Source organism: Anguilla anguilla, chromosome 18 (genome assembly GCF_013347855.1).
Source record: "Anguilla anguilla isolate fAngAng1 chromosome 18, fAngAng1.pri, whole genome shotgun sequence".
NCBI classification, from domain to species: domain Eukaryota; kingdom Metazoa; phylum Chordata; class Actinopteri; order Anguilliformes; family Anguillidae; genus Anguilla; species Anguilla anguilla.
Genome location: NC_049218.1, coordinates 29,047,870 through 29,069,551, shown reverse-complemented (window position 1 = coordinate 29,069,551; position 21,682 = coordinate 29,047,870). Strand labels below are relative to the sequence as shown.

The window sequence follows — 21,682 nt, the reverse complement described above, 5'->3', positions numbered from 1 at the left end:
CTCACACGCTCACTCACACGCTCACTCGCTCACTCACACGCTCACTCACACGCTCACTCACACGTTCACTCGCTCACTCACTCGCTCACGTTTAGCAGGCTGAAGATTCTCCACAAGGGGGAGCTAGTGCTATATAACAGTGGCTGCATCATGGCTCTGCGTTTCCTTGTTTCCATAACGTTTACCGCCTAAAGAAAACAATCTATTTTGGTCTTATTATTCATCAAATTATACACAAACCTGCTATACAAGGCCATTAAAACCATTGTTGTAATTGAAGGGTAAAGGCAAATTTGAAAGGGGGAGCTCATCAGTGCAAGACTACTATAAATATAATCATCTTTGCCACTTCCAAATTCAAACATTTCCTACGACATTCCCAATAATTGCAGCCCCTTCATGTTTTGCACATATGGATTTATGGAATTAAAAATATAGATAAATATATACTAAATTTGGAACTCAAAACTATTGTAAGTTGCATGAATGAAGAAAGAGGTAACCTCTACTGTTAAAGATTTCTCATGTCTCTTGTCATATTGAATATATTACACACTCAAACAGAGGCAGGACAGTGGTGCAGTGAGCAGCTCTGTCGTCTCACAGGAAGAAGGTCTCTGGTTCCCGGCCGGGGGCCTCCCAGTGTGGAGTTAGCGTGTTCTCCCCGTGTGTGTGTGGAGTTAGCGTGTTCTCCCCGTGTCTGTGTGGAGTTAGCGTGTTCTCCCCGTGTCTCTGTGGAGTTAGCGTGTTCTCCCCGTGTCTGTGTGGAGTTAGCATGTTCTCCCCGTGTCTGTGTGGAGTCAGTGTGTTCTCCCCGTGTCTGTGTGGAGTCAGTGTGTTCTCCCCGTGTCTGTGTGGAGTTAGTGTGTTCTCCCCATGTCTGTGTGGAGTTAGCGTGTTCTCCCAGTGTCTCTGTGGAGTTAGCGTGTTCTCCCCGTGTCTGTGTGGAGTTAGCGTGTTCTCCCTGTGTCTGAGTGGAGTTAGCGTGTTCTCCCCGTGTCTGTGTGGAGTTAGTGTGTTCTCCCAGTGTCTCTGTGGAGTTAGCGTGTTCTCCCCGTGTCTGTGTGGAGTTAGCGTGTTCTCCCCGTGTCTGTGTGGAGTTAGCGTGTTCTCCCCGTGTCTGTGTGGAGTTAGCGTGTTCTCCCAGTGTCTCTGTGGAGTTAGCGTGTTCTCCCCGTGTCTGTGTGGAGTTAGCGTGTTCTCCCCGTGTCTGTGTGGAGTTAGCTCTGGGTACTTTGGTTCCTCCCACTGTCCAAAGAGAGTCTAAACTGCCCCTAGGTATGAGTGTGCGAGTGAATAGTGTGTACGCCCTGTGATGGACTGGCAGGGTGTATTTCTACCACTTGCCCAATGCATGCTGGGATAGGCTCCAGCACCTCCTGTGACCTTTACCAGGAATAAGTGGGTTAGATGATGGATGTGCTCAAAGAATCCCTCATGACACCAAGAGTAAACTTTATCTGTGTGCATATGCATGTCTCTCTATGGACCTCACTATCAGCACTGTGTGTGTGTGTGTGCGTGTGTGTGTGTGCGTGCGTGCATGAGTGTGTGTGTGTGCGTGCATGTGTGTGTCTGTGTGTGTGCGTGTGAGTGTGTGTGCATGAGTGTGTGTCTGTGCGTGCATGTGTGTGTCTGTGTGTGAGAGTGTATGTTTTGTAATAGAATGATTTGAAAGGTTTAACAAAAGACTTTTACAAAGACAATAAATCATCCTCTTGCATGAGCTTCACAATTAAATTGTATTAAACTGGATACTGAATAAAGTACTTAAATTATTTTATAAAAAAGGGCCAAATATTTGTGAATGGTAAATTCAAGTATACATCCATTAAAGCAATTTTTTTTTTAAAGTATAATTTCAGGTTAAGTGTATGTTTTTGATTGGCCCAGACAGTTTTCATGCGCAATGAAGGATATAGTTACAGTTTCTGACGACCAACCATCTTGACAATGAGTGGCATAGGGGCATTTGGGGTTAAAAGAAAAAAAATATGCTTCTTGTAACTCCAAAGCAGCTTGTATACTATCTTTACGTACTCTGTACATTATAACAGATTCAATTTATAGTATGTACTCAGAATTACACATATGGATAAGCTTCCATAATAACACCCTGATCTAGGTTCACATTCAAAACATGAATTTCCCTGTAAACACCAAAAGTTTTGGAAAATGTATCACTATACACACATACACGCAAACATATATTATAAAGAAGAAAATATAATAAAATTAATAAATGCATTTTATTTATTTTCATTGTATATTTTATAGAGATTTAAAAGGTAACACATTTATTCAAAACACATTTATTTAGTTAAATGTGCTTTTTAAATATAGAATTGAGTGCCTGCAGATTTATCATATTTAGATGTATTTGATAGTTACTTCCTGCTTAGCATAGGCTGAGGTACGGGAAATCACTGCTGAGATGTTTTGTTGTTTCTTTCTCGGTTGTGCGTAACAGCATCTTGATGAACCGATCACTTTGATGAGCGATTTCACGGTCAGATAAAATGCTGAAGATGAGCGCCTGGAAGGGGAGTCGCGGGATGGTGAAAGGATCCTTTTCCGCTGCCAGGCTGAAGCAGGGCTGGAACTGGGCGTTCCTGCAATGTTGTAACACGACCTCTCCCACATGGCAACCGTTAAAAAAGCCCTTTCTTCCCCTGCTGCAGGAAGCAACGCGGCAGCTCCTGATGAATCACTGCCCGCCCAGCGACGTCTGGCAGAGAGCGATGTTGTTCAGCTGCCAGACACGGGAACTTCCCTCCAACGCGGGCACGCAGTTTTAAAATTTAAAAAATCTGATTATTTATGTAGATAGATTCTTCTTTAAAGCTGCGGTAAAAGTGGGACAGATGAGTGGCACTGGAACTCCAGGAAGTAAGTTTGCATGACTAATTTTCCCCAGACTTTCTGGGATCAAATAGCACAAAACTCCCTGAGACTGGGGCACCCAACTTAGAACACGCCTTAGCAGGCTTACTTCTTTTATTATATGTTACATGAACAGAAAAGACCTATGTGTTACTGCGCAAAGAAAGAACAAAGCACAGCGGCTAATGGAAAAAGATTAGGCATGTTCTCAGCAGCATTCTGAAGGATTCAGAGAGGCAGGCTTCGAGACAAGGTCTCATGGTACCCAGTGAATACTTTCTCTTGAAACTTGATCCACGCCAATGCACAGCTGAAAAAAAAAAACAAACTAGTAGACGCATGCGTTAGCATCGAAGAGCTGCCATGTTAAGCTTACCTTCTCTGCCTTGTTGAGTCTGATCTTCCAGCAGTCTCCAGAGAAGCCCAGCCTCGTTCGGTGTGAGACGACTCCGCCTCGTGAGAGCACTTAGGAAGACGACAAAGCCATGGCTGCTCTCATCGGCGAAAACTTTAAGTTCGTGGCGCTCTTTTTCAAGAGCAAGGACGTGGTGCTCTTCAACGGGCTCATCGCCCTCGGTACCGTGGCCAGCCAGACGGCCTACAACGTCTTCGCCTTCGACTGCCCGTGCTCGTCCGGGCGGAACTACCGCTACGGCCTGGCGGCCATCGGCGTGCCGGCGCTGGTCCTCTTCCTCATCGGCATCATCCTCAACCGGAACACCTGGAGCCTGGTGTCGGAGGTGCGGCTGCGGGCCTGCAGGAAGCTGTCGGCGGCCGCCTCCTTCGCCCTGCTGGGCTCCGTGGTGGGCCGGGCCGCCGTCGCCCCCGTCACCTGGTCCGTGCTCTCGCTCCTCCGGGGCGAGGCCTACGTCTGCGCCCTCTCTGAATTCGTGGACCCCTCGTCTCTGGAAGGCTACCCCCCCGGGCACGGGCCAGAGGAGATGGCCGGGTTCCCCTGCAAGGCCGTCCCGGCCGACGCGCTGCGCTTCTGGCCCGAGATCGAGCGCCGTCTGAAGTACGAGTCTCAGGTACTGTACCTGCTCCTCCTGCCTTTAGTGACTATGCATGCTTCTGGAGTACAGTCTCAGGTACTGTACCTGCTCCTCCTGCCTTTAGTGACTGCATGCTTCTGGAGTACAGTCTCAGGTACCTGCTCCTCCTGCCTTTAGTGACTATGCATGCTTCTGGAGTACAGTCTCAGGTACTGTACCTGCTCCTCCTGCCTTTAGTGACTATGCATGCTTCTGGAGTACAGTCTCAGGTACTGTACCTGCTCCTCCTGCCTTTAGTGACTATGCATGCTTCTGGAGTACAGTCTCAGGTACTGTACCTGCTCCTCCTGCCTTTAGTGACCTTGCATGCTTCTGGAGTACAGTCTCAGGTACTGTACCTGCTCCTCCTGCCTTTAGTGACTATGCATGCTTCTGAAGTACAGTCTCAGGTACTGTACCTGCTCCTCCTGCCTTTAGTGACCTTGCATGCTTCTGGAGTACAGTCTCAGGTACTGTACCTGCTCCTCCTGCCTTTAGTGACCTTGCATGCTTCTGGAGTACAGTCTCAGGTACTGTACCTGCTCCTCCTGCCTTTAGTGACTATGCATGCTTCTGGAGTACAGTCTCAGGTACTGTACCTGCTCCTCCTGCCTTTAGTGACTATGCATGCTTCTGGAGTACAGTCTCAGGTACTGTACCTGCTCTTCCTGTCTTTAGTGACTATGCATGCTTCTGGAGTACAGTCTCAGGTACCTGCTCCTCCTGCCTTTAGTGACTATGCATGCTTCTGGAGTACGAGTCTCAGGTACTGTACCTGCTCTTCCTGTCTTTAGTGACCGTGCATGCACCTGAAGCATGCAGTGTGCCAGAGGCCCTAGGGGCGACATAGCTCAGGAGGTAAGAGCGGTTGTCTGGCAGTTGGAGGGTTGCCGGTTCGATCCCCGCCCTGGGCGTGTCGAAGTGTCCCTGAGCAAGACACCTAACCCCTAACTGCTCTGGTGAATGAGAGGCATCAATTGTAAAGCGCTATATAAATGCAGTCCATTTACCATTTACCATTACCCTGTCTGGAGTGGCAGAGAGGCAGTGTAAGGCAGTAATAAACCCAGGGGTGACAGACTGTAGGCCTATGTGTCTGGTGCTGTGTAGTGTGCTTTCATACTACAGTGATGCTTTTAGTGTGTTGGCTAAAGATTCCAAGCACCTTGTCTCCTAGACCTAAACTGGCTGATCTAAAAGTAAATCGCAGAAACCTGCAGTGGCTGTGGCTCTCCAGGACTGAAGTTTGAGAGCCCTGAATTGAACAAATAGCCCTGTAACCCAAAGGCTAAATGTGTGATGCCAAAGTGGAGATATCTAAAAATAGATAGCACGTGAAAAATAATTTTATTGGTCACACAAGTGCTTGTCTCTGCTAAACAAATAATATGTTCTGTGACTGATTATGAAGAGTATCTGTATGATGGAACTGCTTGCAGGAAGATGGAAACCTGTTAAGCCATTCAACCAATGCTTAGAAGCACCAGGCATCTTGCTGTGATTCCTCTACTTTCAGATTCAATGTAAAATAAAAACAGAGTATAAATGATGCCATCCAAATAACTTCCACACATAAGAGTATTAAAGAAAAATGAGATGCTAATTGTGTCTAGTTTATAAAGAAAGAGGTGCTTTATAATTTATATATCCACACAATAGCTTGGAGATATTAGGAATTAGTTTGAGAGGAGGAAAACTGTTGGTACAATTTAGCCCACTCTTGCTAATCAAGAAGCACAAAAAAGAACCATTTCCCTCAATTCCTTACTGGCACCTAAATCTGGCCTAATTGAGGAAACAATACTTGAAAGACTGAAGAGCTGAAAAAGAAATAACCACTTCCCTACCTTGATAAAATCATGGTGGTAAAAAAATTAACTTTTTTTACCAGGAAGTAGAGCAGATAATGTATCCTAATGCAAGGTCCAAGATGGAGGCCCCTATCTGTGGCCTAGGTGTGCATGATGCAGGTGGTCTTTAGTGTGTACCAATGTGATCCTCCCGAGGACCAGAACGAGAGGAAGAGATGCTCTCTCCTCATTTTAAAGGAGAAATAGTGTCATGACTGACCAGCACAGTTCCATAAGGCATACCCTATGGGCTCGCTGGCACAGAGACAGACCCACACCCATTCGGCACAGGGAGAAGGGCTGCCCAAAAAGTGCCCAGCTGCACCATGCATTTAATATGACAGCCAATCAATGCAGCACTCATAAATATCGGGATCCAATCACTGTCCGGGCCAGAGCTCGTGTGTGCAGTGCATATCCTGTCCTTAAAGGTCAAAAGCCCCAAAATAGTCACTGGTTTGAATCTGGTTTGGGAGTTTGGGGCTGTTGCTCAGGAAAGCTGATGCTCCTGCAGGAATGACACGTCCCTGTGGATCAATCCAGTGTCTGATTTCCAAAGCACACGAACATTAACAATGTTAATAACCTGAGCATGCTAAAAGCATTTGCCAACACTAATGCACAAACCGCATTTGCCAACACTAATGCACAAACATCACTTCCAAACACTAATGCACAAACAGCATTTGCCAACACTAATGCACAAACAGCATTTTCCAACACTAACTTACCGATGGAATCTGCAAGCACTAGCACACTAACAGTGTTTGCTACCATTGACTCATTAGCAGAGTTTGCTAAAGTTTGCTAACATTAATACGCTAACAGTAAAACTGCTCTAGAGGTCCTTCACTCTGATCAATTTGAAGCCAACTTGAAGTCATGGGAAAGTTGTGAGTAACCTGCCTGAACATTAACCTCGATACAAGCGATTCCAGCATGTATGTACATGAAAGCCACGTAACTGTAAATTACAAGTGGCTCACAAACTGTGCCATGAATGCAGAAGTAATTAACTTCAGTGGATAGATATTACATTATTTATTGCCAGGAAAATGGTGAGCATTGTTGGGCTGAATGACGTGTTCTCGTCATTATGGTAGTACATTATATTACATTACAGGCATTTAGCAGCATTTAACATTTAGCAGACACTCTTTTCCAGAGCGACTTACACAGCTTTTACATAACATTTACATTGTATCCATTTATACAGCTGGACATATTCTGAAGCAACACAGGATAAGTACTTTGCTCAAGGGTGCAATGGTAGTGTTTACCCAGGAATCAAACCTGTGACTTTTTGGTTAGAAGACCAGTTCTTTACCAAAACATTTACATTAATGTTTATATTACTAAGTGCAGTATGCCCCCCCCCCCCCCCCCCCCCCACACACACACACACACACACAAACCATATGGGCCATATATGAGCCATTAAAACTCACATAGGTCAAGTATATTACAACGTAGACCTTTTTATAATTATTTATTTGGATTAAAACTGGGACAGCACTATTCTGTCTCATAGATAGTACTCATAGTGTATGACTCACACCAAATTCTTTTCACATTCAAACATTCACAAACGGTCCAACTGCATGCCTTTTGTTTCTTTTATTTCTTCAGTTCCTGGGCTGGGTTTTGGTGGCGGCGACGTCCGTCACGGTGTTCCTGCTGCTGTGTCTGAAGCGCTGCTGCTCGCCCCTGGGCTACCAGCAGGAGTCGTACTGGTCCCACTTCCGCTCCAGCGAGCACCAGCTGTTCCAGCGCACCGCCGACGTCCACGCCAAAATGCTGGCCGCCGAAAGCGTGAAGAGCTTCTTCGGCTTCGTGGCTCTGGATAAAGAGGAGAAGGACCAGCTGCAGGAGCACCAGCAGAACAACAGCCCCATACCCAGCTCTCTCTGGAACCAGATCACCGGCGTCTACCTGTACAGAGAGAACAACGGCGCCCCGCTGTACAGCCGACTGAACAAGTGGTCCAACGTACCGACGGCCAACAACACGAAAACCAAAGAAGAAGAGATGGAAATGCTTGCCTGAGGCCTTGGCTGCGTTTTCTCGCGTGTTCAGTAGTTCTCGGACAGCGCGCGCCCGTCGTTCTCTCTGTCCGCTCATTTCTTTGGCGCTTTCTGTCTCTTCTGATCCTGCCGCGGTGACTCAGCGATAGCGACGATTATAAATGACAATCATTTGTTCTTATTGTCAAGGCTGAATCCAACTTCCCTCTCTCAAAGAGGTGGAATGTAAAAAAACCCACCAGACACGTGGTAATACATATATTTAAAGACTGCTGATTCCCGTATCAAGTGTAATCAATACATATTTCACCGTTCATTCTACGGAAAGACAGTATGGCACGGGTTTTGTTCTTATTTATCATGCTGCTATGACAGCATCATCATCGCAGATCATTTGCATTTGGCTGTACTGCTAACTGAGGGATATTTAACACTTGCTCATTATTTAATGGCTTTGACAAATGCGCACAAATATCCATAATAATAGCAATGTATTCAGGGTTTATGAAACTGGTTAAATATGCTTCAATTACCTCTGTATGCAAGGGGATATGTTTTCTGTGTTTTTTTCCTTGCATAAATTGCAGATAGGATTTTCTAGAATGAGTAAGCCCAAGTAAGATATGAGGCTTACACATCTGTCTGCGTCTTCCTCACTCTTGCAGCTCAGTCCAGTTATAAGTGGTCATCATTTTTTAAATAATTTTGGTGTCCTAGAGGTTGCTGAGATTTTGACAATGTTTGAACGCATGTAACTCATTTGTTTAAAGCATCCAAAGCTACTTTTAATCGTCTTCCTCACTGACAGGCTTACTGAAAAAAATTATATCCAGAGCATCCTGCAAAACCAACCTGTTAAGACATCTTACCTGCACCGAAGCACAAGTTTATGAAAATTCCAGTGAGCACCTTTTCTTCAACTTTAAATCGTCTGCTCACTTCTACAAACAGGGGATCTTTTCATGTTTGACACAATTCTACGCTTCATTTCATAAAGATTGTAGTTGATGTCTATAGTTAGTACAAACACAATGTAACGCATCATTTCCCAGTGACCCAGTCATTGGCCAGTAAGATGCAATCTTTCGAGGTTGACCTCATTGCACTAATCAAACTTTTGGCTGCTCAAATGATTGTCTTGGTGCTGTCCTCCACCTAATGCATCCAAAGCTGGGTTGCACTCAGAGATAAACTTCATAACTTCTTCATTTTATTGAGCACAAGGGAAGAACTGAGCAGAAATATTTTATTTTCTTTATAAGTTTCTAAGTATTGAACCTCTTCTCTATTTTGTGAGTATAAAAATGCAACTGTCCGCACAAGGCCCTGGGGTCTGACCTGGTGAGGAGAGGTTTTAAAGGGTGGAGCTGGAAGGGCTCTTCCAGGGTGAGGGACAGACTCCTCTGCTTTGGGCTGAACCCTGGCTGCTCTAATGAAAGCCTCCTCCGTACCGTACCCTTATGAATGCTGTGGAGGGGGCTTCTCTACCTTAAATAGGAAGACTGTTTGTATAAGCCGAGACCTGCTGTGTCCCTGTGTTCCCCAGACTATAGCATTTCGAGGTGACCTTGTCTTCCAATGGAGTCTGTTAAAGTACATGCACTGTATTGGCTTGTCCATTTGAGCTCATTGACAATAGTATGGTATCATAACAAGTTATTGATTATGAGCTGCAAAATGCTTTTTCGTAGAAGCAGCTCAATTTACACTGAGAGTGCATTTTTATACAGTGAGAGAGCTCTGTCACGGTGGGATCAGTACTGAGGAATGTGTGGTGTATGAGCAGTTCTTTGTTACCTGTCCTGGTTGCTTGGTTTCCCAGCAGCCCAGCCTACCTGCTGTCTCATGCCAAGCGTGCCCTTTCAGGAGGAGTGCTTGCTGTTTACATTCGCTATGTACGTGCATGCTCTGGGATGCCTGTCCTTGTACTCTGTTGATAATAAAGTTTTTTTGGTTTGAATGCAAGTGGATGGATTGCTATTTCTGTACACTAAGATCTGCATAGTGATTAAATGGCATATTTTTTGTTAACCTTTTCCGGTATGGAATTAACCAGACCTTGTCCCGGCTAGGTTCATTTTCTGCACTGTGAAAGCAGTGGTTATTGACATCTCTCCATCACAAACTGTAGCTCTCACCGGTGTGTGTTCCTTGAGGGGAAGGTCATTGTGTGGCTGACTCAGTCGGGCTTCGGCTGTCTCTGGTTCTGCCCTCAGGACAGAGGGATGGCAGACACAAGGCTCTTTCCACATACTGCATGCTGAACATGCACGGGTAGCACTCACAGTTAGCATGGCTCTGTGTGTCTGGGTCTCTTACTGTGTGCACAGCGCCTTTCATCCTCCAGTGTGATTAGTCCCCATGCTGGGCGCTGGGGTCTGAGCTGTGTGTGCACAGTGTCTTTATCCTCCAGTGTGATTAGTCCCCATGCTGGGCGCTGGGGTCCGAGCTGTGTGTGCACAGTGTCTTTATCCTCCAGTGTGATTAGTCCCCATGCTGGGTGCTGGGGTCTGAGCTGTGTGTGCACAGTGTCTTTATCCTCCAGTGTGATTAGTCCCCATGCTGGGCGCTGGGGTCCGAGCTCTGTGTGCACAGTGTCTTTATCCTCCAGTGTGATTAGTCCCCATGCTGGGCGCTGGGGTCCGAGCTCTGTGTGCACAGTGTCTTTATCCTCCAGTGTGATTAGTCCCCATGCTGGGTGCTGGGGTCCGAGCTCTATGTGCTAATAGTGTCTCCTGTTGCAGGAGTGTTTCTCGCTGTTGCAGGAGTGTTTCTTGCAGTTGCAGGAGTGTTTATTGCTGTCGCAGGAGTGTTTATTGCAGTTGCAGGAGTGTTTCTTGCAGTTGCAGGAGTGTTTCTCACTGTCGCAGGAGTGTTTATTACAGTTGCAGACGTGTTTATTGCAGTTGCAGACGTGTTTATTGCTGTCGCAGGAGTGTTTATTGCTGTCGCAGGAGTGTTTATTGCAGTTGCAGGAGTGTTTCTTGCAGTTGCAGGAGTGTTTCTCACTGTCGCAGGAGTGTTTATTGCAGTTGCAGACGTGTTTATTGCAGTTGCAGACGTGTTTATTGCTGTCGCAGGAGTGTTTATTACAGTTGCAGACGTGTTTATTGCAGTTGCAGACGTGTTTCTTGCAGTTGCAGACGTGTTTATTGCAGTTGCAGGAGTGTTTTTTTGCTGTCGCAGACGTGTTTATTGCAGTCGCAGACGTGTTTCTCACTGTCGTAGTAGCTGCATGCTGGATCCCACGCTAGTCCGGAGTGTTTACATACGCTGTTTTCCGCGAGATGTTCACAGCGCTGGAAATACCGGTTCAGTCTGCAGCCCGCAGGTAAGACTGACTCCTGGTTCACCTGTTTACCTGAGACTGAGCGACTGGTCCAGGCGCTCCCAGAATGAACAGACTGGGAGATGAACGCCTTTTGCATCGGCCGCGTCGTCAGGTGCCACTGCCCTGGTTTTCCTGGAAAGCACGCCTCCGCCACCCTTGTCCAGGTTATTGCTGACGCCTGTCTCACCCCCAGCCCCGCGTGGGCCCCCCGTCCAAGAGGACAGCCACACCCACGCCCCTCTGCATCTTCAGCAATCCTTTGCGTCACCAAACCCTTTACCGAAGGACTGTCACCGCGTGGTCACATTATCAATGGAAGAGGAAGCTTCACCACAAAAACGTGACTCGATGAACATGAAATTATTACTGGCGTGGAGTACAGCTGCAAGTTAAATCACTGAATAATTCATGTAACGTTAGACGTGCACGCCCCAGGCAACCACACTCCCGTAATCTCACGGGTAGATCTGATTGTTTCGTTAAGTATGTTTCATTAAGACCTGCATGACTTGGCTATCCCGTTGAGCTGCATTCTGATGAAAATTAAAATACCGGATGTTTTGTTTTTATGGGTCTGCCATGGTTACATTTTTCAGCTTGTAGACACAGCTGCTGAATATTATCTGATATTTATAATTATGATATTATTGGTACAATAATTTTCATATTATTGGTACGAAACTGTTTGTCTATGCTATAAGAGGCATCAAACAAAAATATACTGCAAGCAATAGTGTTTGAATCTCTGTAGTTCTGCTTTTGGTGCTTCCAGCCAATATTCAAACTAAAATAACTGCTGCATGTCTGTCTGCATGTTACTCTGTAAGGGAATATGCACAAGGTCAGCCCAACTGAACTCTGGGAAGGCTTTGAAGCACATTTCCTGTAAAGCCAACAGTTGCTGTTTGTAAGGCTGGCATGGACAGTGAGGGGGCCCTGTACTTTACATAATTTACATGAATATATTTACAGTGTACTACTTTAAGACTTTTCTTTACTCTGCAAACTGGGATTTAGTTCACACAACAAAACTTATGTTCCTTAAGTCCCACAGAGAGACAGACCCACTGGCCATTTATGTGATCATTGATGTTCACCTTAAGCATTACTGAATCATCACTTGCTGTTACGTTTTACTGGTATCTTAAATAAGGGTAGTAAGGTGAGATTTATTACCTCTGAGAGGAAGCTCAGACAGAACTCTCCCCACACCCAGGCCCTCTCTCATCTAAACCACAGCATTAGTTATTTGTGATAATTAGTAATAATATTTATGAGTTAATACATCAGCAATGTTAGTAAATATGCATGCATATACAGTATATAAAATATAATTCATTTTAACCCCATCATTATTTTACTAAACCAAAAGCAGGCTATCTCTTCTGATACCCTTTGAGCCTTCAAGCAAAATGGAGCACGAGAATGTTATCTTTTAATCTTTTATGGGGGAAGGGGGTTGTCTGCCTGTCTGTCTCTCTCAGTTTTTCCCTGTTTCTCTCTCTCTCCGTTTCCCCCCAACATTTCTCTCCCTCTGTGTCTTTTCCTGTTTCTCTTTCTCTCCCTCTCTGTTTATCTTTTCCAACATTTCTCCCACTCTCCCCCTGTTTCTCTCTCTCTCTCAATTTTTTTTTTCAAATTCAAATTGCTTTATTGGCATGACAATATATTTCTTATATTGGCAAAACACGAACATATACAAAGAAATGAACATATACAAGGAACACATAAACATAAATCCAGACAAATGGTGTACAGACAAATATAGGCCTATCCTAATATGCTCACTGGTTGTCCCTCTGATTATGGCAAACTGTTACATAGTTTGCGGCTAGTCCAATGCATTTTCTGTGTTCCCCTAATAAATAGGGTAGCATTTGGTGGTATTTTAAAGTTTCAAATTCTGGGAATATTTTTATGAATTTGGGGTAGAAATTCTCCCTTATGTCTTGGTAAGTTCTACATGTTGTGAGGAAGTTTAGCTCTGTCTCCACCACTCCCTAAATGCAGTGTGAGCACAGTCTGTCCTCTCTGGACAGCCAGGTCTGCCTGTGTCGGCCTTTTTCGATGGCCATGCTGTGCTCACTGAGTGTGTACATTGTCAAGGTTTTTCTCTTCTTGCTATCTGTCACCATGGTCAGGTAATCGGCCATGATGTATAGTCTGTTAAGGGCCAAATAGCAATTAAGTTTGCTTCGGGTTTTTGTCATTTCTTTCCAATAGATCAAATATTTTTTCTTTTTTGTCTCATTATAATTGTGTTTGGTCTAATTCTCTGAGCCAGGAGGATGTCACTGTCCTGGGACTGACTATTATTAGTGATGTTAGGATTTTCTTCAGTGAGTCCCAGGACTTGTTGACTAAGGGGACTCTTCTTTATATTTACCTCTTGGCATTTCAGAGCTTTGTAATTATATCAGTGGGGAGTCACTCATTTTTAAATGTTTCCAAAATTTGACGGCTCTTTTCTGAGTATTAATTAGTAGTGGATATTGGCCTAATTCTGCCCTGCATGCATTATTTGTGGTTTTCGTCTGAACCCGTAGGACAGAACTCTGCATGCAGGGTCTCAATTGGATGTTTGTCCCATTTCGCAAATTCTTGTTGTGTGACTGCCATACAGTGCAATTGGTTCAATGTGATCTGAAGATTTTGAGCCAAATGCCGATTGGAATTTCTATTTGGATTGACTTTTTAATGGCATAGAAAGCCCTTCTTTATTTCTCTTTCAATTCATTCACAGCCAAATTAAAATTTCCTGTAGAACTGATTTTTAATCCTAAATATGTATAATTTGTAGTTTGTTCAATTTGATTTGATTCAAATGTGATGTTTATTTGGGGTACCTGATGTTTGTTGGAACATAAGAACTTTAGTTTTTGTAGGCTTTATTATCAGGGCCCAGGTCTGACAGAATGACTCCAGCAGATCTACATTCTGCTGTAGACCCTCTTCTGTTGGTGAGAGCAGAACCAGGTCATCTGCCTAGAGTAAAAATGTAACTTTGGCGTCATATAGGGCGAGGCCAGGTGCTGTAGATTTTTCAAGTTGTGTTGCCAATTAATTTATATAAATATTAAAAAGAGTTGGTGAGATAGAAGAGCCCTGCGCCACACCATGTCCCTGGGAGAAATACTTGGTTTGTGTGTCTCCGATTTTAACTGCACATTTCTTATTTGTATACATTGATTTAATTACATCATGTGCTTTCCCCCCTACACCACTTTTTGTAGGTTTTAAGAATAGACCATCATGCCAAATGGAATCAAAAGTCTTCTGAAAATCTATAAAGCAGGCAAAAATTTTCCTTTTGTTTTGGTGACCATATTTGTCAATTAGGGTGTGTAAGGTTAAAATATGATCTAATGTTCTATAATTTGGTAAGAATCCAGTTTGGCTTTTGTTCAAGACATTCTACTCCATAAGGAAATTTTTAAGTCTCTCCCTCTCTCTCTGCGTGTTTGGTTGCCTTCCCCTCCTCCCCTCCACAGTTCTGCACACACACTCACATATTCCACTCAGCCCGCCTGCCTGCCTGTCTTCTGCCTAACTGCTTCCAGCTGGGAGAGAGAGGAGAGAGGGAGCGAAGAGGAGAGGAAAGGGGAGGGGAGGGCCGAGAGAGAGGGGGAGGAGGAGAGAAGAGGGGTTAGAGAGAGGGGGGGAGGGGGAGGAGAGACAGGGAGCAGAGAAGGGAGGGGAGGGGTTAGATAGAGGGGGAGGAGAGGGGAGGAGTCAGAGAGGATCACATGAGCAGGGATATGTTTACAAACGGAGCAGCAGCAGCGCTGCACTCAGGCCCACGGTCAGGAGCCTGGTGTGAGACGACAGGGAGGAGAGGACTGTAGCACTGCTGCTGGGACCGGGTCAGCGGGATCCTGCGCCTCTCCCTCTTCAGACGGGACGGGGCAGACAGAGCCCCCCCACGCCGGGGCGCTCAGAGCAGACAGAGCCCCCCCCACGCCGCAGCGCAAGCCGCCAGACCCCCCCCCCCCCCGACCCACTCCTTTGTTCGCCGCTCTCGCAGACGGCGGGGATTTCCGCGGTGAAATACGGCGACGCTCGCTACCCGGCTGCCGAGCGGAACATCGCAGGACCACAGGGCAGCGGCGGCGGGGGACGAACGCGCTGGAGGAAGACAAAGCAGCGACGTCTCGCTGAGGAAAAACACCGCGCTGTGCGTTCATCCCTCAGGAAGGGCTCACCCACCTCCTCAGGCCGGGGCTGGCTCTACTGACTGCAGCTGGTCTGCCGCCCGTGCGTTTCGTTTGTGTATCTTTGATACAAGGACATAGCTACTGTGACAATATGTGATCTTGTTCTTGCTCGGCAGTACCTACATCAAGACAAGCAGTACCCAGCCTCGGGCACTGACTGAGTGATCCACGCTGGCTGTTTTTGCCAATCCTTTCGCTGTTATTCGTGCATAAATTTGCATTTACAAAAGAGCAGGCACCAAGTTCTGATCCCTCGTTGGCTTAAAATTGAGGACCGAGCGCATTTAAAATCCGTATTTCACAGAGGCACTGGAGCCAGGAGAGGCTCAGACCCTGCTTCGGTACGGACGTTTTACTACGCGTCGCTGGGAGCGACCGACCTCCAGGACTGAGCATGGATGTTGAGGAAGCTGCCCAGAGAAGCGTCTAACTCCCGCTGAACAGGCAGCCTGCTCCGGCCTGTCACCCCACACCCACCCCACACCCCCATCCTGAGGACGACTGCCACGGGCACCAGCTTCCTGACCTGGCTGTGAATTTTTGGCCTTCTCTTTATGCAGCTACTCCAGTGGTGCAATGGTGAGTAGAAATGATAAAATCACACTGGCGAACTCCATTCTGTTCACACGGTCCTCTCGTCCGAAACTCAATATGTTCTCCAACCTCTCTGAGGCTGACTGAGTAAAACTAAAAATTCAGTAAATCACAAGCTGCTAAAATTAAGCGCAAATTCATTCCACTCTTACATGCCTTGTATGACCACAACTCAGACCAGTAAACATCTATACTTCAAGCTTCACCTGTTGATCTTGATTTATAAATCTCAACTTCGTGGTACATTATAATTATGCATTTCTCATTTACTTGGCAGGCATACTTTATAATCCAGGTTATATATACTTGTGTATTTTGTATGTTTTCTGCAATAATTCACAGTAGCCATTTGGATTGAGAACCGGCAACCCTTTTTTTCACCAATGCCTTGGCCAGGATTTGAACCAGCAACCCCCCGATTATAAGCCTACTTTGCACCGTGGCAAAGCACTGCCTTTATGCAGCAAGCTGAAATTTCACGTTTATTCCCTCCAAAAACGGCCAAAATGGTTTGCGCCTGTGGTTCTTCCTCTGTAGACTGACCCGGCCCTGAAATAACGTGGACTGGGTGTACTCTCCCCCTCTGGGTGTACTTTTGGCAGAGCAGAGCAGGACGGTCAGAGGTAGCGGTGCTGCTATCACATGTGTTTGTATTGTGCTCGGCTAATTTCACTGGGCTCTGTGGGAACAGGGGGGCGGAGCCACAGACAGACACACGCTGTGCTTCATCCCCCAGGTGTTTGCACACAGCTCCATGATAAATATTGTGCCTGTAAACATGGATCTCCTTCCACGTGGCCCGTATTAATGACCACAGGCCTGTGGATCTGTATGGTGTTGGATGTCCCTCTTCTCTTCCATCCCACCCTCCTGGACAGCAGAGCCTGTATTTGTATATGAAGTTCATTACTTTGAACATATCTAGCAGCATTTGTTTTTTCCTATTATTTTTTCATTAATGTTTTTCTAGTTAGAAGTGGTTAAAACCCTTCTCTCTGGTTATGACATTTTCCAGGATTTTGTTATTTAAAAAATGACAATGAATCGGGGCTATCTACTGCAACTACAGCTGTGTGGATGTCAGAAATAAAAAAAAAATAGAAAGACACTAGTGCATATGTTAAGGTATTACATTTTAGCACCGCTTGTTTTTGCCATAATTTTTATTTCATAATTTCATAATTATAAAAATTATTTTCATAATTTTTTATAACAGTATTGTAATGTACCTTGGTTTTTGCATATTTGAGAATATGCAAATAGCTAACACCCGTCATGCTATTTCAGGTTAATCTCCTTGTTTTCTGCCTTAGAGCTCTCTCTGTTCAGTTTGAGAAGCACATGACTGCATGTATAACCAATGTGAGGCTCATTACACTCCACATTGACCTTCACGTTCCTGGCCTAAGGGGCTTTAAGTCTTCCCTGGGCCCAATTTTATAGAAAGTAGAACCAATATTTTAGGACACTCTCACCATACACATGATCTGTAACTTAAGTCCTAAATTTACAGTATTTTTTTTCTTGCTGTAAATACTGGGTCTTATATGAGTGTTTTGACAATGTTCAGTCCCCGACATTGCCATTACATTTCTTTCTGCATCTAAAAGTCCTTTTATTTTTAACTGTTTTGTGACAAAATACCAAGGTAAGAATATGACAACCACTTGGCAATGTCAAACAAGCTGAGTCTAGATACCAATGTTAAATCACAATGTCTAAAAAGCCTTCAAGCCCTCTACGACTAGAGGGTGACCATCAGATTCCTGCATCATGCTGAATTCATCATTTAAAAAGCTTTCATTTTCAACCTGCAACCTCATACCATCGTTTGAGTAGTTACACTTGCAACGTGTGTGCAACCATAACACAACTAAAATTGCCACAGGGAAGGTGTGATGTGCCGTTCCACCGTAGACTAGCCTAAGCTGGTCAAGCTGGTTTAAGCTGTGTTTTTGACACTTTTAGCTGGTTAACCAGTTGTTCACCAGCTGAACACCTTATATAGTCTGCTAGCCCACCAGTTGACCACCAGCTCACTCCACCGACTTAACCAGTTTTGTCCAGCTAGAGACCAGCTTTGACCAGCAACAGACTAGTTATGACCAGCGAGAAGTGTCAAAAACAAAGCTTAAACCATTGTAAGATGCTTTAAGATGGTTTAAGCTTTGTTTCTGACAAATGTTCATTTGTCATGTTCAGCAGGGGTGAATGTTGACAAACACTGATGCAGAAATAAATAGGCTCTGCCCAGGTTCACGAGAGTCAGCATGTAAGCACTACTTTGTTAAATGAAGTACACACCTACCGGGCTTCAACAACGGTAGCTATCTTGCTTAGCATTCAAAACACTTGGAGTAGAAAGGCGATTTAGCCTCTCTGCTGAAAATTCCAGCTAAGACCAACTGGGATTCTAAGCTGGTTTTAGCTGGTTATAACTGGAATGTGGTTGGTCAAAGCTGGTTAAAGCTGATTAAAGCTGGTTAAACTGGAGAGTAAACTGGAGGCCAGACTGGAGGACAAGCTGACTATAGGCTGGTCAGCTGGTGAACAGCTGATCAACCAGTGTCAAAAACACATCTTAAACCAATGACCGCAGTAATTATACGTATATTTGAAAATGTAACCCCTGCGGATCGTCGTGTCCCATCCAAGTCTCAGAGCAGAGATGTAGGCTTACACATGGTTCCACACTGCTTCAAGTTATCATAACTAAAGATAATATACCTAATAATATTACTCCGACCATATCAATACACATGTCCCACCCAAACTACTAAATTAATTTAAGTAGGAGTTTAAAAAGAACAAGAATACTTGCCTTCACGAAATGTCTGCTAGCAAACAGCTGTGTATAAAAAGCTGCGCATTGGCGTCTTCAGGATCAGTACCTGATTCAGGTTTTAACATGTATGGCTGAATCTGTCCAGATGTTCCCAACCCCCGTGTCATATACACGGCTGTGTGACATTATGCTGATTTGTGGTTTGAATCAAGCCAGTACGTTTATAGTCTGATCATTCTCATAAAGGAGCAACAAACATGTCATTGTTGTTGACTACAGATATGTCTTTCAGAACCAGGACCACTGTAGCCTACTTTAATAAGTAAATGTGCACTTGATGACCTGCTTAAATGGGGCATCTGGTGAGGAGGTGATATGAGATTCTGGTCCGCAGTGAGTCTCTGACCCCGTATACCCCTGGCAATAGCATTTCTTTTGCGACGAGGTCTGTGCCCACATAGATGGATTGATGTCGGCGCAGACGTAAACGCATGCAAATGCTTTGGAATCCGTGTGCAACGGGATCTACCAAAACCGCCGCCCGAGGGTGCCGGTGGCTCTTTGTGTCTGGCGCGTTTGGCGCCCGAGCGTAAACGCGTCAGGCAGTCAGCCGACAAGCTTTGAACCGGACCTGCGTTCGCCTGCGCCACGGGACAGCAAAATCGGAACGCTGTGTGCACACACAGAGGTACAGGGGACAGATGCAAGACTGGAATGCCGCTTTAAACAGCGGCTTGTAAAAAGAGTCTCCGTTCTCTGTGGAATGAATCGCAACCGAATATGTTTACTGACTACGAGCCGATGGCGCGACAGCCGCACGCACTGAGCTATTAGAGAGGTCGCGTTGGGTGAAAATGAGAACATCGTGACACGTACGCAGAACCGAACCCGCTTCAATGAAGGTCCCAGAAGTCGATCCAGGAGGACAGTGTTCAGGCGGAAATGCAGCACACGGGGCACGTGATGAGGCTGCAGAACAGACCATTGTTACCGTGACAATAGCCAGGCTCACGGGGCCCATTCTTTACGGTTCCCGTGAATCCAGAGCAGTGGGTCATTCAATCGGGACGGCCGCTGAGAAACATGCGGGAGAGATCGCCACCTTGCCCGGCGCATTCCTCCACACGGAGTCCGCTACTCGCTTAAGCATGACACGCCCGGTCCGTCGGCACCCTCGGCTTCGACCTGACGATGCCGCACGCAAACAGAAGTCTCTTCCGAGGTAAGATTTTGTGAGCTACGAGTTCTGTGTGACGGACGGAGAAAATGGCTTTTGAAGCTTGTTAGCGCGTCGGATCTTTATCAAACAAATCTCGACTTCAAGGCCAGCGATCTCCGTTACTGGGTTGCGTGTGGAAACCACGCGGATGTCTGAGGTCAGGTCTGAGGGGATCAGTCACGATGTGACCTGTGGGCCCTGTGTGCTCTTTCTGAACACGTCGCTTTCTGTCGTCTCACTCAGGAAGTGCGTGTGCTTCAATCGATTATGTGTCTTTCCTGGGGGAAAAGCCTCACATCAAAGTAGCAGCGTTGACTTTTTCAAAAAATCTGGCGGCTGGAAAAAGAGTACAATTCGACACACAAACACACATATATAGCCTGGGTATCTAAGGTCAAAATTACGGCATAGCCATGGGTTATTTTTAGTGCGACACTATCTAATATCTATCTGTCTGAAGATAAGATCCGCAACATTGGCTCTCACCAAGCGATGACAGATTATGCGCCAGCTCGCCCAGCAACACGCAGGTGATGCCAGTACATCCTTGAAAAGATATTATCTCCCTTCTTATACTGTGGGTCAGATTAACCGCTGACAGAAGGCATGCTGATGCAACCCTGTCCTTTGCAAATTTGGTCAATATGTCGCCAGTGTACCCGGGAGCACCTTGGTGTTGTCTCAGTGTGACACAGAAAGCTTCACACTCTCTGAAAGTACCTCAGAAAGAGGCTCCATCAGGGTAAAAAGGCCCAGCAACGGCAGAAACGTGCCTTGTGTTTCACACAAAAAGAGCGGTAAATATAACGCTAGTTTGTTGCGTGATTACTATGGTGGGTCTTTGTAGGCCATTGTTGTTACGTGCTGAAGCTTGTGACAAGCCATTATATCATTAAGCATGAGGCTACATTCGGAATATTCTGAATATTTCCTCAACTGAAAATAATCCCTTGGTCTGGAATGGTTTCATAATGGGTTGGCCTTAATATCTCATAAAGATGTAAGGATTTTAAGAGGACGATTAGCAGGCTGTAGGAATGTGTGGGTCATCTGTATCAGTGCTGCTGTGTGAGCACTGAAGCTGGACAGGAGGGTCACAGGCCTTTCCAGTGCAGTCTGGGACTGGCTGCTTTTCCCACTGGTCTCCCACTGGTATGTAGGCCTATGGCAATGGACTCTGGATAAGTGGAAACCACTTCTTAGAAGGTTATGTTTATCATAGGGGTGTGGCCTCCTTCCATGGTGAGCTTCTTCTTCTTCTTAACAAAAAATAAAATAATAATAATAATATTTTTCAATGTCCTAACATGGTCCTAACGCTTGTCTGCGTTGGTGAACATGGAAATGTTAAGGGCGTCAAGAGTTCGGTCACGGACGCGCGCGGTATGTACAGGCTGGCGGAATGCTTAGCATGCGACCGATCGGGTTTGGTCCCCACCTGGTCCCGTGTTGTTCTTGTGTTACATCGTCCCGGGGCAGCGCGAGGACACGGCGGAGCGGAGGATCTGCGATGTGCGTGCGCACGCGAACCGAGGACAACCCGGCGCACATCTGACCGCACGCCTGAGCTCCGTTAGCGTCGCGCGGAGCTTATCGCTATATGTGTCTATACCGAAAGGTCGCAGGTTCGATTCCCGGGTAGGACACTGCCGTTGTACCCTTGAGCAAGGTACTTAACCGAAATTGCTTCAGTATATATCCAGCTGTATAAATGATTACGATGTAAAATGCTATGTAAAAAAAGTTGTGTA

General features: G+C 45.7%; 2 protein-coding genes across 3 annotated transcripts in view; both read left to right on the top strand.

The window, feature by feature from the left end:
• The first annotated feature begins 2,332 nt into the window (after nucleotides 1-2,332).
• Nucleotides 2,333-9,753, top strand: calhm2.1 (calcium homeostasis modulator family member 2, tandem duplicate 1). 2 transcript variants are annotated; one of them, XM_035399625.1, is made up of 3 exons: nucleotides 2,333-2,889; nucleotides 3,278-3,911; nucleotides 7,394-9,753. In XM_035399625.1, exons 2-3 carry the CDS (start codon nucleotides 3,369-3,371, stop codon nucleotides 7,808-7,810), a joined length of 960 nt encoding a protein of 319 aa, XP_035255516.1. In that variant the 5' UTR covers nucleotides 2,333-2,889; nucleotides 3,278-3,368; the 3' UTR covers nucleotides 7,811-9,753. The 2 variants fall into 2 exon arrangements, with proteins under 2 accessions (XP_035255516.1, XP_035255515.1); XM_035399624.1 differs by having other exon boundaries at nucleotides 2,333-3,911.
• Nucleotides 9,754-14,846: 5,093 nt separating this feature from the next.
• The window catches only part of LOC118218506 (RING finger protein 122-like), a 13,569-nt gene continuing 6,733 nt past the window's right edge, over nucleotides 14,847-21,682 (top strand). The window contains exon 1 of the mRNA XM_035401205.1: nucleotides 14,847-15,912. Within this exon, the coding sequence (XP_035257096.1) occupies nucleotides 15,888-15,912 (25 nt within the window). The 5' untranslated portion in view covers nucleotides 14,847-15,887. The remainder of the gene's footprint in view (nucleotides 15,913-21,682) is intronic.

Bases quoted from the DNA above. Each gene is read 5' to 3' on its own strand.
- calhm2.1 (XM_035399625.1), top strand. From the start codon at position 3,369: ATGGCTGCTCTCATCGGCGAAAACTTTAAGTTCGTGGCGCTCTTTTTC. The intron at 3,912-7,393 runs GTACTGTACCTG...TTATTTCTTCAG, and splicing joins GTCTGAAGTACGAGTCTCAG to TTCCTGGGCTGGGTTTTGGT.